Raw genomic sequence first — 15000 nt, 5'->3', positions numbered from 1 at the left:
AGAATGGCCAGACTGGCTCCAGCTGATAGAAAGGCAACAGTAACTCAAATAAGCACTCGCTACAACCGAGCTCTGCAGAAGAGCATCTCTGAACACACAACACGGCCAACCTTGAGGCGGATGGGCTACAGCAGCAGAAGAGCACACCGGGTGCCGCTCCTGTCAGCTAAGAACAGGAAACTGAGGCTACAATTCACACAGACTCACCAAAACTGGACAATAGAAGATTGGAGAAACGTTGCTGCTCTGATGAGTCTCCATTTCTGCTGACACATTCAGATGCTCGGCTCACAATTAGGCGTCAGCATCATGAAAGCGTGGAGCGTAATGCGGTGGAGATGAAGTGAAATGCTGGTTAAGGTTAGGGTTGTGATTCTGCTGATTCTGACTCTGGTTTCTGTCTCTTACAGGAAGTGATGGAGAAGAGTGGAGCGCATCAGTCAGCTGGAGCAGGAGAAGTGTGCCCTGATCAAGCAGCTGTTCGAGGCTCGAGCTCACAGCGCACACGACAGCAGCGCGCTCGACTCCACCTTCATCTGACCGTGGTGCAGTCTGATCTGTGCTTCCCTCTGCTGGATATTTCAGCTGTGGTGTTTAATCTGATGTTTCTGCGCAGTTTACCACACAAGACTGATGATCAATACTGCGCTGATACCTCAGACTGATGATCAATACTGCGCTGATACCTCAGACTGATGATCAATACAGGATTTTTACAAGGATTATGATAAAGAACTGCTGTATATTTACTACAGCATATGAATATAAGCTGGACACGAGTGTTTCAGATCATTACTGCGATCACCTGAACAGCTACACATCAGAGCAGATCAGACACAATATGGAGGAGTGTGTTCTCCAGGAAACAGAAGATTGTCATTTCCTCTGCTGTGACACACCACTCTGAAACACCCCTGAAATGAGCGTAGATGGTGCACGATTGCAGCCTAGAGGAGAAATGAGACATGCACTGATAGCCCCGCCCTACAGGACTAATAGCCCCTCCCCACGTCCCCTATAGCCCCGCCCTACAGCACTGACAGCCCTCTGCTGGTTCAGCGGTGTGCCGCTACTCTTCAGCTTTGGGAACTGGTTGATGTTAAATGATTGTTCAAGATTTGAGTGATGATGAAAGACTGTTCTGGAGTCAGTGCAGCTCTAGAGTAGGGGTGTTTCACAGGTGTGTGTGTGTGTGTGTGTGTTTCTGCTGCAGTGTTTTACCCGTGTGATGTGACCAAAATTATAATTCCAGCTCTCTGCTTTACAGAACTGGATGATCTTCCTTCATTAAATCTTGCTGCTGTTGTGAGAGTGTGTTCAGTTCTGTTCTGTGTGTTCAGTTCTGTTCTGTGTGTTCAGTTCTGTTCTGTGTGTTCAGTTCTGTGTGTTCAGTTCTGTTCTGTGTGTTCAGTTCTGTTCTGTGTGTTCAGTTCTGTTCTGTGTGTTCAGTTCTGTGTGTTCAGTTCTGTGTGTTCAGTTTTTGTGTGTTCAGTTCTGTGTGTTCTGTTGTGTGTTCAGTTCTGTGTGTGTGTTCTGTTGTGTGTTCAGTTCTGTGTGTGTGTTCTGTTGTGTGTTCAGTTCTGTGTGTGTGTTCTGTTGTGTGTTCAGTTCTGTGTGTGTGTTCTGTTGTGTGTTCAGTTCTGTGTGTGTGTTCTGTTGTGTGTTCAGTTCTGTGTGTGTGTTCTGTTGTGTGTTCAGTTCTGTGTGTGTGTTCTGTTGTGTGTTCAGTTCTGTGTGTTCTGTTGTGTGTTCAGTTCTGTTGTGTGTTCAGTTCTGTTGTGTGTGTTCTGTTGTGTGTGTGTGTGTTCAGTTCTGTTGTGTGTTCAGTTCTGTGTGTTCTGTTGTGTGTTTGTGTGTTCTGTTGTGTGTTCAGTTCTGTTGTGTGTTTGTGTGTTCTGTTGTGTGTTCAGTTCTGTGTGTGTGTGTTATGTTGTGTGTTCAGTTCTGTGTGTTCTGTTGTGTGTTTGTGTGTTCTGTTGTGTGTTTGTGTGTTCTGTTGTGTGTGTTCAGTTCTGTTGTGTGTTTGTGTGTTCTGTTGTGTGTTCAGTTCTGTTGTGTGTTTGTGTGTTCTGTTGTGTGTGTTCAGTTCTGTTGTGTGTTTGTGTGTTCTGTTGTGTGTTCAGTTCTGTTGTGTGTTTGTGTGTTCAGTTCTGTTGTGTGTTCAGTTCTGTTGTGTGTTTGTGTGTTCTGTTGTGTGTTTGTGTGTTCTGTTGTGTGTTTGTGTGTTCTGTTGTGTGTTCAGTTCTGTTGTGTGTTTGTGTGTTCTGTTGTGTGTGTTCAGTTCTGTTGTGTGTTTGTGTGTTCTGTTGTGTGTTCAGTTCTGTTGTGTGTTTGTGTGTTCTGTTGTGTGTTCAGTTCTGTTGTGTGTTTGTAGTGTTCTGTTGTGTGTTCAGTTCTGTGTGTTCTGCTTCAGTTTAATACAGGACTGCTTCACTCCCGCTCGAGCGTCATCATCCCGTCCTGTTTGCTCTTCACGCCACACTTGCTGCTAACAGTACCGGAGTGTCCCGGTGATTTTCATGTCGTGCCAGATAAGTGTGTTATTCTCTGTATATTGATGAGCAGATGAAGAGCAGTAACTGTCGGCCCTGCAGACACTCCTGCCGTTTCCTCTCTGCTCTGCGCTTTTCCAGCAGATGGACGATGATTTTCAGACGACGGTTCAGCTGTACATGTGCTTTAATCGTGTTCATTCAGTGAGGATCTGAAGATGCTTCTGTCTCACACACACACACACACACAACATACACAGTGAAATAATCCACCGCTGGGCGATCAAACCTCCGTGCCAGCCTTCACGTAATAAAGGCCGGTGTGTTACACTGTTTCAGAAGTGACTGATGTACGGTTGCATCAGTTGTTTACCACCAGATTTCCGTCAGATCCGATGGCGAGTTGCATCACTGCCAATCGCTGTGAAGGACGAGCACTTCCTGCCCGAACCCGCCATCCTGAGCCAACCATGTTCATTACTGTCCTTATCCAGAAACACACACACACACACACACACACACACACATGCAAACGCTTCTTCAGAAATCTATATTCAGACACATTTGCATACGAGCTTCAGTCTCCAGAATGCTGGGCTCTGATTGGCTGCGGCTCTGAAGGTTTTAAATAATGGGAGTGACGGAGTCGTGGCTTTAAATGAGCCGCCGTGGCTCAGAGCTTCACCTGCAGGACCGTCGACAGGTAAGAGAACATTACTGTCTCCGCTTTACAGAGACTCTGATGGAGGGTTAGGGTTAGGCTGATGACCTGCTCTACTGGACTGGGCTGATGTTGACTGTGAGAATGTACAGATGATAACTTTACTTCAGTGTTTACGTTTGCAGAGGTCCAACATGTCCTGTAATAGAGCTTCAGCAGGCTGCTGTGCTGTAATGCTGTGCAGATTAGGCATTAATAACTGTAATAATCATCAGCATTAATGGGACACTCTGAACCTAAACAAGCCTGATAGAAGAACCGTCGCTGGTGTTCTGCTGTACAGCGTAGAGAAGATGAGGAGATCAGTCAGTCTGTGATCGCAGAAGTGTGTACAGTGTGTGTGTGTGTGTGTGCTGCAGTAGATGATGATGGTCAGTGACGGTGTCCTGTCCATCTGCAGAATAATCTCACAAACTGAAGGTGTTCTGCAGATGTGCCTGCACTTGACCCCTGCCTGACCTTTGTTTGACCCCTGCTTCACCCGTCTTACCTTTGTTTGACCCTTGTCTGACCCCTGCTTGTCCCTGTGCCTAACCCTCGTCTGACCCGTTTGTATCCCCCACAGTGGTCCCCATGGATCTGCCTGGACTGCTGAACTCCTCAGTGCTGCTGGTCCTCCACCGGCCGCTGAACGGCTCCCCTGTGCCGCTGACGGTGCTGGACAGCTGTGCAGAGATGCCCGCCGCGCTCCTCTTCTACCTGGTGCTGCAGTTCATCAACATGTTCCTGGGCGTCCCGGCGAACCTGATGGTGCTGTGGCTGATCCGGCGGAACCGGCGCGACTCGTCCAGCTCCAACATCTTCATGGTGCAGCTGGCGGTCCTGGATGCTGGCTTCTGCTTGATCCCGCCGCTGGAGTTGGTCAACATCGTGTACTGGAGCTCCAGCCACATGTGGTTCGTGCTGCGCTTCTTCTATGGTGTGAAGGATGCATCTCCGCTCTTCCTGTCCTGCATCTGCCTTGACCGCTACGCTGCCGTGTTGCACCCGGTGACCTTCAGTGCGCTGCAGGACCGCCACCACCGCTCCGTGTGCGCCGCCGTCGTCTGGGTCATCACGCTGCTCTACGCCGCTGCCAAGTGTGCCGGAAACATACCAAACTTCGAGAAGGTGTTCACGGTGATGATCCTGGTGGTGTTCGCCTTCATGCTGTTCTGCAACGGCTCCATCCTGTGGGCCCTGCGGCGCTCGGCCCCGGGCAGAGACCATCGGCACCCGGTCAAGAAGAAGGCCTTCCGCACCGTGCTGCTGATCCTGGTCATCACCGTCTTCAACTACTTCCCTCCCGGTGGCGCTCTTCCCCTTCCAGGAGTACTTCCCCCCGCTGGTCTTCCACTGCTAGTGTGCACTACATCGCCTTCGGCTTCATGGACATCAGCAGCAGCATCCAGCCGGCGCTGTACCTGTGGAGGGAGCCCAGAGCGCCGCCCTGCTGGAGGAGACGCAGCCGTGCGGAGGAGCCACTGAACACCGTCAGCCGCAGCGTAGACCTGCACTGAACAGGTAATGAACAGCCTGATGCTGTGTGCTTGTGCTTCAGCTGGAAATACACACACACACACACACATATACAGACACAAACACACACACAGACACACACACACACAGACACACACACACACACACACACACACACACACACACACAGTCTGATGCTGTGTGCTTGTGCTTCAGCTGGAAATACACACACACACACACACACATATACAGACACAAACACACACACACAGACACACAAACACACAGACACACACACAGTCTGATGCAGTGTGCTTGTGCTTCAGGTGTATGGTTAGGAAAACAGTCAGCACGTTATCTTAAAGGGTTAAACAAATACGGCACAGCACTTCTATGATTACAGGAAAGTTTGCGCTGTTATCATTCCCTAACCTTTTAATACGTTTCGGTGGGCTATTAATGAATGACTGACTGTTTAGAGTGAGAAGCTGTGATGTAGCCGTGGCGGGATGAGTTTTGGTGTGGCGCTCCACCACATGCAGCAGAAGCTGTGCAGTTGCAGCAGTGTGTGTGTCTGTGTGTGTGTGTGTCTGTGTGTGTGTGTCTGTGTTGTGTGTCTGTGTGTGTGTGTGTGTGTGAAGACCCGCTGATAAGCTTCTATGCACTGGAGGACTCAATCTGAGCTTCTGGACGCTGCTTTACCTGAGGGTCCCAGAGCGGATCCTCTCCTTCATCCTTCATCACACTGCAGCTGTTCCTCAGGAAACCCTTCAGCTCCACAGTCTGGTGTGTGTGAATATTCCTGGAGGATCCTGAATCCATCCCTCCTCTCAGTCATTGTGTGTGAGTCCTGATGAAGCTGCTGCTGTCTGTATTCCACTGTTGCTGAAATCCTTCATTGCTGCACAGCAGAAGCCGCATCAGCGTTAGCCAATCACATCAGAGTATAAGAAGAATCAAAATTACTAGCCAATCAAATTCCCAGACGGATGAGGGAGGCGGAGTCAGGAGGGTTACTGTAGACCAGTGGTTCTCAAACTATTTTTAATCAAGTTCCACCTCAGAAGAAAATTGCCTCTCCTAGTACCATCAAATGAGCAGTATTGAAATACAATAGCGTGTTCGGCCCAGTAAAGCAGCTACAACTCTGCACAGTTAAAAAAAATGTGGCAAATTACCTCAGAAATATAGGCTACATGTCATATATGGCATATTATTTACATAATTTTTGATACATTTTTAAATGTGTGTAGCATGTACAGGACATATTTCATTCCTCCGCGAACACGATACACACAGTTTGAGAACCACTGCTGTAGACCATTTGAGAGATGTAAACAAAAACAATGATCCCAATGCACTTCCTGTTTACATGTGTAGTTTCTGCAGCTTCTGAGACTGCAATAATGTCCACATACAGGTAACTAATGTCAGAACAGCTGTTTTAATATGAGCTCATGATTGATTTGCTCTGGTTACAGTTATGAAATAGTTCAATATCAAGCAGGAAATGTTCATGGGCTGATGACAGGACCACACTGACGTGGTCTACAGCAGAAAGCTGAACACAGGAGAGTGAATGTTGCAGGAGAACAAACCACACAGCTTCCTGAAACAAGTCGTGTCTCGTATAACCATTATAGAGATGAAGGACGTCAATTAAACTCAGTTAAACTCCTGAAGAACTCACATTTACCTCACAAACGCCGATCAGTGTCCAAAACTCGCTCATCAGCGGAGCAGGTGGACTATACACCCTGATGACCTCACTCCTCAGCCTTTAAACACTGCTGAAATAAATCCAGGAGACGACTCTGAAACACTGAGCTTACACATCTCTAAAGGAAACTAGTGTAAATTAAAATACAACATACCCGTGTTATTAGCTCATTCCCTCATTTCCTTCAGTCCACACTGTTGTTGTATCTGGGGTCTCCACAGCGGAATGAACCGCCTTCATTAGCTCGTGTGTTCCCTTGTTTATCTTTCGTTATTTGCATTTATTTATATGTAGTGTGTTTATATTAGTGCGTTTGCTCCTCCATCAGCACACACACACACAGACAGACGGTGACTGTTCCAGCTTAGCTTTCAAATGATTTTCCCTGAGCAAAGTTATACAGTTCTGGAGAACAGAACCGAGTCAGACACTGCTGATGCAGACGCATGCCTTAAATCCTGCTGTAGGTCCTGGAGGCCCACAGCTCTGCTCCAGCTGATCAAGCACAGCTCACTACAGGACACTGTTCAGCAGGATGAGCTGTGCAGAGCTGCGCTTCTCCAGCAGCCGAGTCTCAGACCACTGCTTCTCATTGTGAATGAAGATGTTTTATTTTAATATTAATGATCATTATATAACCATTAACATTTATTTTTCAGTAAACCGCCTGATTCTACAGTCCTGGATGAAGAGAGCGGCGGGGACTGAACTCTGCTGGGTGTTTCAGATGCTGTGATGGAGGAACTGACGCACACACACACACACACACACACACACACACACACACACACACACAGCCCGTCATCAGAGGATCAGTGATGAAGACTCCTGCATCTGCTCGTCCACTGTGCCCTCTAGCTTCATTTATGCAGGATTCAGCTGTGCTTCATCAGTGTACTGTAGAGCGATCAATACACTAACACACAAATAAACAAGTAAACAAGTACAGAATCAGCCTGCTGTGTGTTCCTGGAGCTTCTCAGATCTAAACAGAGTCGACATAGAGCAGACGGATCAACAAATGAGGGATTAATTATATAAAATAACCTGCCATAAACACATGACACCATGAGCATACGCTGTCGTTAGCATACGCTGCTGTATGTTCTGCTGTGGTTAAAACATTTATTGATTAGCAGAAACACACACACACACACACACATCTGTGCGCACAGCCTCACCACAGCCCTGCTGATGAAGGAGCGACAGCAGTGGAGCAGCTGCAGACTCAGGAGCGTCCACTAGAGGTCAGTGAGTGACCGTCACAGCATTCATTCATTTTCCTTCAGCTTAAACCCTGATTTATCAGGGGCCGCCACAGCGGAATGAACCGCCAGTTACTCTGGCATATGCAGATGATAAACCACACAGCGGCTTCATTAATTACACATGATGAGGGGAGGTAACACTTTATTTTGATGGTCCATTTGAACATTAGTAGATTGTCTGCCAAACTTCACCTGCAGCTAAACATTTACTTGCCTATCCGAAACTCACATGTCCATGTCAACTAACCCCCCCAGCAGTCTACGGATGATCTAATGAGGACTAGTTGGCAAGTGGATGCAATGTCACTTAAATTCAACAAACGGACCATCAGAATAAAGAGTGGCCTTAAGGGATGAGGAGTGCGGGACTGAAGGTGTCCGTCACTGAGCTGACCCCTGACCCCCGGCTGACCCCTGACCCCCGTCCGCTGCGCTGTGTGTCCTCTGGTGTTTCCTCAGGGAGGACGGGTCGCTGTAGATGCGGTCGCAGTGTGTGCAGCGGTGCGGCTCCTGTCGGCTGTGCACCAGCTCGTGCCTCTTGAGGTGTCCGGCGCGGCTGAAGCTCTTGCTGCAGTGGCTGCAGGTGTGCCGCCGCTCGCCCGTGTGTGTCAGCAGGTGCAGCTTCAGGCTGCTGGCCACGGTGAAGCGCTTCCCGCAGCTGCTGCAGCCGTACGGCCGCTCGCCGGTGTGCATGCGGCGGTGGATGGTCAGGTGTCCGGCCTGGCTGAATCTCTTGTTGCAGAGCTGGCAGTGGTACGGCCGCTCGCCGGTGTGTGTGCGCTGGTGCGTGCGCAGGTCTCCCGCGCCGCTGAAGCGTTTCCCGCAGCTGCTGCAGCCGTACGGCCGCTCGCCGGTGTGTGTGCGCTGGTGGCTGCGCAGGTTCCCGCCGTTGGTGAAGCTCTTCCCGCAGGTGCTGCAGGTGTACGGCCGCTCTCCGGTGTGTGTGCGCTGGTGCACCTTCAGCTGGCTCTGCTCGTTGAAGCGTTTCCCGCAGACGCTGCAGCCGTACGGACGCTCGCCCGTGTGCAGCCGCCGGTGCGTGCGCAGCTGCCCCCGGTGGCCGTAGCCCTTCCCGCAGACGCCGCAGATGAACGGACGTGCGCTGGTGTGTGTGTGCAGGTGCAGCAGCAGCAGGTCTGCCCGCTCAAAGCCCGTCCCACACACACCACACACGTGTGTGTTCTGGGAGCCGGACGCTGTGCTGGACTCAGAGTGTGTGTGTGTCACAGCATCTGCAGTGTGTATGTGTGTGTTCTCAGGTGAGTGTGTGTGTGTCACGGTGTCTGCAGTGTGTGTGTTCCCAGGTGAGTTTGTGTGTGTGTTCTTAGGTAAGTGAGTGTGTGTCACGGCATTTGCAGTGTGTGTGTATGCGGCCTCAGGTGAGTGTATAAGTATGAATGCATGTGTAGTGTGTGTGTGTGTCACGGCGTCTGCAGTGTGTGTGTGTGTGTTCTCAGGTAAGTGTGTGTGTGTCACGGCGTCTGCAGTGTGTGTGTGTGCGGTCTCAGGGTCGCAGCGCTCCTCCACATCCTCACTCTTAATCTTCCTGCGGTGTGTAATCTGCCTCGTCCTCCGGTTCGGTCTTCACACACACACACACTGATGAACACACTCCTGCGCAGTCCTGCGGCGCGTCTGCCGCCTGTGTGTTCTTACAGCTGCGCACACACTCCGCACCACAGCTCAGGGGAAACACAGCTCTGCAGACGCCATCCTCAGCAGCTGAAACACACACACACACACACACACACACACACCGCTGTCAGTATTGAGTGTGTGTTTATTTAATAAACACAATATAAGAGACGCTCACATATATCAGCACAACCCTGCAGAAATACTGACTGATCCTGGTGTGTGTGTGTGTGTGTGTGTGTGTGTGTGTGTGTGTGTGTGTGTGTGAGAGAGAGACAGTGATGATGATGATGATGCTGGGGATCAGTATGAGTGTGTTGATCTTCATTATCAGACAGGGTTAAGAGAAACCAGGATAAAGAAACCCACATGTTGGACAGAGCTCATCATGACGATGAATAAACCTCTATATGAAATAAACCTCTATATGAAATAAACATCTTTAAATGAAGATTAATGTGTCATCATGACTGAATGTGGATCACAGCAGGCGGTTTATCTCTGACTGGACCGGGTTATTCTGCTCTCCGTGTTAATTTAAAGGAGCTTCTCTGGAGGAATCATCATGATCAACAGCTAAAGGAGCATCTCCCTCCTGAAGCAGGACAGCAGGCTGATAACAGATCAATAACGGGCTGATAACAGATCAATAACGGGCTAATAACAGATCAATAACGGGCTAATACAGATCAATAACGGGCTAATAACAGATCAATAACGGGCTAATAACAGATCAATAACGGGCTGATAACAAATCAATAACGGGCTAATAACAGATCAATAACGGGCTGATAACAGATCAATAACGGGCTAATAACGGCCGTGTTTTACCGTGTCTGCCATGTTCCGGGCTCTCCTCTGCCGCCCTCAGCCTCTTCTTCAGCTCCTCATTCTCGGTCTCGATCCTCTGGATTTTGCGCTGGAACTCTCCGACGGTCTGCTCCACCGAGTCCAGGATATCACTGACGGTCACGCGGAAGATTTCATTCAGAGAAGACTCGAGAAAGACTTTTATATCTCCAAACTTCGCCATTTCCACAAACGCACACACACACGCACACACAGGAGCCGCAGTGGAGAATCAGCACCGCCCCCGCAGGACCGGGGGAGAACTGCAGCCCCCTGTACGCATGCGCGGTTACACTTGCAGTTTTCTGAACGCGCCACACTTTCGTTTTTCTCCAGTTTAAACTGTTTAATTGTTAAATTGTCACACACACACACACTCTCTCTCTCTCTCTCTCTCTCTCTCTCTCTCTCTCTTTCTTTATTTCTCTCTCCCCCGCAGTCCGGGGATACTCTGCTGTTGTCGTCCCCCAGACCCACTCGAGCCCTCATTAATACTCTGCAGCGTCTGCTGGTCATATATGCTGGATTCGCCCTCATCATACATGACGCTTTTGGGTTTAACTTTCTTTGGTTATTCGTCGCAAAACACGTATACTTTACTATTATTATTATGTGTCAAAGATATGCTGCTGGTGTTTGCGGTATTGCTGATGATGAAAGTAAGGAATATCCGTCATTACCCAGATAGCAGGCAGTAATCGGCCCGAGCTCGGCTGCCCTCCGGCGCCTCCGGCTCCGACTCGGCATCGGCGAGTGTTATCCGGGCCGAGTGCGGCCCGCAGCTCGCTCGCGCACATGCGGTTGTGATGCGGCTGTAAAGCACTGGCCCGATTCCGGTCAACCATATGGCAACCGATTAAGGCTGATGGCAACCGATTAAGTCCTTTATTTATCTAGTAATCTGTTAGCTCTACGTTTAATGATAATTTGAGAAAATATTCATGGTACGATAGCAAAAAAAAAGAATATTTAGTGTGGATGTTCGCAATGTTTAGACGCAAACAAAACAATATTATTTATAAATAGATTATACATGTCATCTAGAGAAAAACTATGTAAAATTCGCTTATTTTTGAGATAGCACGCTCCTGTGCTGACTGTTTTTGTTTTAAAGCAGAAGTTGGTTTCATAATAAACACATGCGTGACTAAACTCATGATCCACACTCCAATCCAGACGGTGGCGGTAATGCTCCAAAAAGCTGGTTGTCAACCACCATGGCACGAAGATCACAAGAAGAAAAAGTTTTTTTTTTTTTAAAGACTTCACGTGAATTCCGGTCAGAAAGGTAAGCTTTTTACGGCTTGTGTACTGTATAATTAGCGAATTTAGAGCTTAAAACATTTCCACGGTGTTTGGTTGTAACAGCGTTTAGTAATTTAAAACAGTTTGATACGAAATGTAACTTGCTTTAAGAAACACGACTGGAGCTAATGTATGCTAACGCTAACAGTTACAAACACGCCTGAAAGTTCATTTTCCTTTAACACAATGTTAGATTGTAACGTGTGTAGTAACTGAAAACTATTTTAATTATTTTAAAGAAACATGAAACGAATTTGTGTGTATGCTAACTTTGCGTTAAAGAAAGTTTCTGTAGACGAATCCATTAACTAACATGGCAACGTGTTTTTTTCCTGATTTAACATTATAAAGTACCGTGGATGTTGAAAAAATCATTGTACAGGCGTACAACTTATCCAACAGTATTAATTCTGTGATTGTGTAAATAAAAACTAATCGTTTTGGATTAATAAAATATTATTGTTTATCTTGTTTATGCAGTTAGTCACGAAAAGTGATCGAAACTCGACTGTTTACTATTCTCTTTAAATTATCCAAGAGAAATATATTACTATGCACTTTAATTCATATGTGTTAGCCTATGTGAATCAATTATATCTTTTGTTCAAGCTGTAATGGTCAGTTAATGTAAAACTGAACGTCTTAAAGCAGATTTTGATGTTTTTTGTTTGTTTTTTTATGTTATTGACGGTGATAAATTCTGATTTAAATGAATGGGTAACAATATTTGTTGGTTAAGTCTCATTGTTCTTGTTTAACAAAGGTTAGTGAGATCATTTTGCAGCACATCACGACCAAGTCAATGGCACACTCTTTTGAACGTGAATAGGCATGTTATAGTTGTGTGCTAAAAGTCCATTATAAGCTGTAAACTGCTGATACATTTTCAACATAAATTGAGCTTTTCAGACATTACATTACTAATTGCTTCACAAACAGCTGAAATGGTTTATTGTTATTGGCTATCATCATCAAACATTTTTCACAATGGTAGGTTAATCTTCATGGGTACAGAATAATGCATGTGCTTGACCATCTTACAAATCTATGTCTCAGATTCATAAGGCTGTCACTCTGCATGAATCTCCGAATAAATCTTGTGCAACCTTCTGTGTACTGATTATTTACACTATAGGTATTATATGCATTAATTAACTTTGATAGTATTTCAGGATTTGAACTTTTCTTTACGGGAGGTTAACAACAATGTGATGTTTTATTATAGATGCATATGAGGAAGCTCGACTCAAACATCCACACGCAACTGTGATTTCTGACTGGTAGACAGATGAGGACGATGATTGCCTGTCATACATCTAAAGACAGAACAGGTTTGTTTGCTATTATTTTAAACACATACTGTCAACATTGTCATTGATCTATTACAACCTGTGAGTTTTGCCCTGGCACTATACTAAAGTGATGTTTTGTTTTGTAAATGTATCTGATTAAGGGACAGTATAGACACATCTATACCATGATGAAGAAAAATTACTTGGAACAAAGAGGCTGGATAAAAGGCAGGTATGAAGATTTCAGAAATCAATGCAGCACCACAAGTACCATCACCATCAATGACTATGGCATAAATCTTAAGACCACCATGAAGATGCACAGATACTGTACATTCCAGTACACCAGGCGTGTCCAAACTACGGCCCGCGGGCCAGGCTTTTTATAAATATCAATAGAATCTGGCCCGCTATACAAAAATGAACGTAATTCAATAAATAACCACCGGGTGTCGTTATTACATGCATTCAATTAAGCAGCAGTTCTTGTTATTATCTATCTATCTATCTATCTATCTATCTATCTATCTATCTATCTATCTATCTATCTATCTATCTATCTATCTGTCTGTCTGTCTGTCTGTCTGTCTGTCTACACACAGTTGAAGTCTGAATTATTAGCCCCTCATTGATTTATTTCTTCTTTTTTAAATATTTCCCCAAATGATGTTGGAGAAAGACTTATGTTTTATTTCGGCTAGAATAAAAAGCGGTTTAAATTTTTTTATGAACCATTTTAAGGTCAAAATTATTAGCCCCTTAAGTCTTCAGAACAAACCATAGTTATAAAATAACTTGCCTAATTACCTTGACTAGTTAACTTGATTAACCTAGTTAAGCCTTTAAATGTCACTTTAAGCTGTATAGAAGTGTCTTAAAAATATCTAGTCAAATATTATTTACTGTCATCATGACAAAGATAAAATAAATCAGTTATTAGAAATGAGTTACTAAAACTAATATGTTTAGAAATGTGTGGAAAAAAAATGTTTAACTCTCCGTTAAACAGAAATTGGGGAAAAAATAAACGGTGGCTAATAATTTAGGGGGGCTAACAATTCTGACTTCAACTGCATTTATATATATATGTGTGTGTGTGTGTCTGTGTGATGTATGTAAAATTTGGCCCGCGACAACGTTTGTTTTTTTGCATCTGGCCCTCGGCCCAAAAAGTTTGGACACTCCTGCAGTACACCTATGAACATTTACAGTCTTTGTTCTAGTGCAGTTTGAGATCAAGACAGAACTTATTGCATCTCGTGATGTCTTTGTAAGAATTGAAGACATCACTAAATTTGTTAAGGTTTAATGCAGCTAGAAAGTAAAGATCAACTAGAGAATATCAGCAGTGTCTAACCCACTGTTGTATTTACAGAAGTTGTATGAGAATAAGCTACAGGTTGATTTATACTAATCTGTTATTTTTCTTTTTTAGCACGACTGACTGAAGTTTTAAAATCATGCAACGTCATAAAGCAGCAGCTGGGCCTGATTCTCACAAAACCAAAACAGACGTGATAAAATTCCAGATGTAAACACATTTGACCTTCCTTTGGCCAATTTGATTTGGAAAAGCTTGAAAATCAACTAAAGGAGCAGCCCGAACAAATGAAGAAACTGGTAAGTTCAAGCTCTTGCTAATTTCAAAGTGTTTTAAGTTTATTTGTTTTTTTTATTGTTTTTTTTTTGCTTCGTAGGTAGCCTACTTTTTTCCTAATTGTTTCTTTTTTTTTACATTAGTACTTGTTCACTACTAATTATCTGTTTATCTTTTAATCACAGATGGAGTGAGGACAAATGTCCATACCACACCACTGATAAAGAAGTGGAAAAATGCATTACAGGGTAGCTACAACTTGCCCCTGACAGGGATGGAGGAAGAAAGAAGAGAAAGCTAATGTGTCAAATGTCTACATCACTATTTTGTTTTATTTTTTAAACAACATTTTAAGTGTATTAGGATGTTCCCTGATACTTGAACAATTTGTTTCTTTCATTTGCATTTATATATATATATATATATATATGTATATGTATATATATGTGTGTATGTGTGTGTGTATATATGTATGGTATGTAGGTATGGTATGTATGTGTGTGCGCCAAATTCTGAAGAAACATCTTGATACATTTTTAATAAACGTAATACAAATAAAATTATAAATATAAAATTGCACAAGACGTGTATATATATGAAATGTATAATCATCTCACTCATGTCTTGCTGTTTGTGCAATTGATTTTGTTCAAGTTTATTTAA

General features: G+C 45.1%; 3 protein-coding genes and 1 long non-coding RNA gene across 5 annotated transcripts in view; 3 read left to right on the top strand and 1 right to left on the bottom strand.

The window, feature by feature from the left end:
* sapcd2 (suppressor APC domain containing 2) overlaps positions 1-1309 on the top strand; it is a 6495-nt gene extending 5186 nt beyond the window's left edge. Inside the window, 3 exon segments of the mRNA NM_212911.2 lie at positions 411-429; positions 431-627; positions 659-1309. Of these exon segments, the coding sequence (NP_998076.2) occupies positions 411-429; positions 431-540 (129 nt within the window). The 3' untranslated portion in view covers positions 541-627; positions 659-1309.
* A 2342-nt stretch (positions 1310-3651) lies between these two features.
* hcar2 (hydroxycarboxylic acid receptor 2-) lies at positions 3652-7179 on the top strand. Its single transcript, XM_087254716.1, is given in 4 exon segments — positions 3652-4497; positions 4499-4552; positions 4554-4716; positions 7051-7179. Coding segments are annotated over 3 exon segments (924 nt in total). The 5' UTR covers positions 3652-3786; the 3' UTR covers positions 4713-4716; positions 7051-7179.
* Positions 7180-7784: 605 nt separating this feature from the next.
* On the bottom strand, positions 7785-10369 carry LOC100332847 (uncharacterized). Its single transcript, XM_087254717.1, is given in 3 exon segments — positions 7785-9234; positions 9236-9381; positions 10126-10369. Coding segments are annotated over 3 exon segments (1542 nt in total). The 5' UTR covers positions 10328-10369; the 3' UTR covers positions 7785-8040.
* A 1005-nt stretch (positions 10370-11374) lies between these two features.
* The window catches only part of LOC147844573 (uncharacterized), a 4112-nt gene continuing 486 nt past the window's right edge, over positions 11375-15000 (top strand). The window contains exons 1-5 of one of the 2 annotated variants that reach the window (XR_015492242.1): positions 11375-11431; positions 12674-12779; positions 12902-12968; positions 14176-14360; positions 14523-14726. This is a non-coding gene — a long non-coding RNA (uncharacterized LOC147844573). Of the gene's footprint in view, positions 11432-12673; positions 12780-12901; positions 12973-14175; positions 14361-14522; positions 14727-15000 lie in introns of both variants that reach the window. The other variant, XR_015492241.1, reaches the window with a different exon arrangement.

The sequence above is a fragment of the Danio rerio genome, chromosome 5 (assembly GCF_052040795.2).
Source record: "Danio rerio strain M-AB ecotype USA chromosome 5, GRCz13ab, whole genome shotgun sequence".
NCBI lineage: Eukaryota > Metazoa > Chordata > Actinopteri > Cypriniformes > Danionidae > Danio > Danio rerio.
The sequence above is the reverse complement of the archived record's forward strand: the minus strand, read 5'-3'. Positions and strand labels throughout refer to the sequence as shown.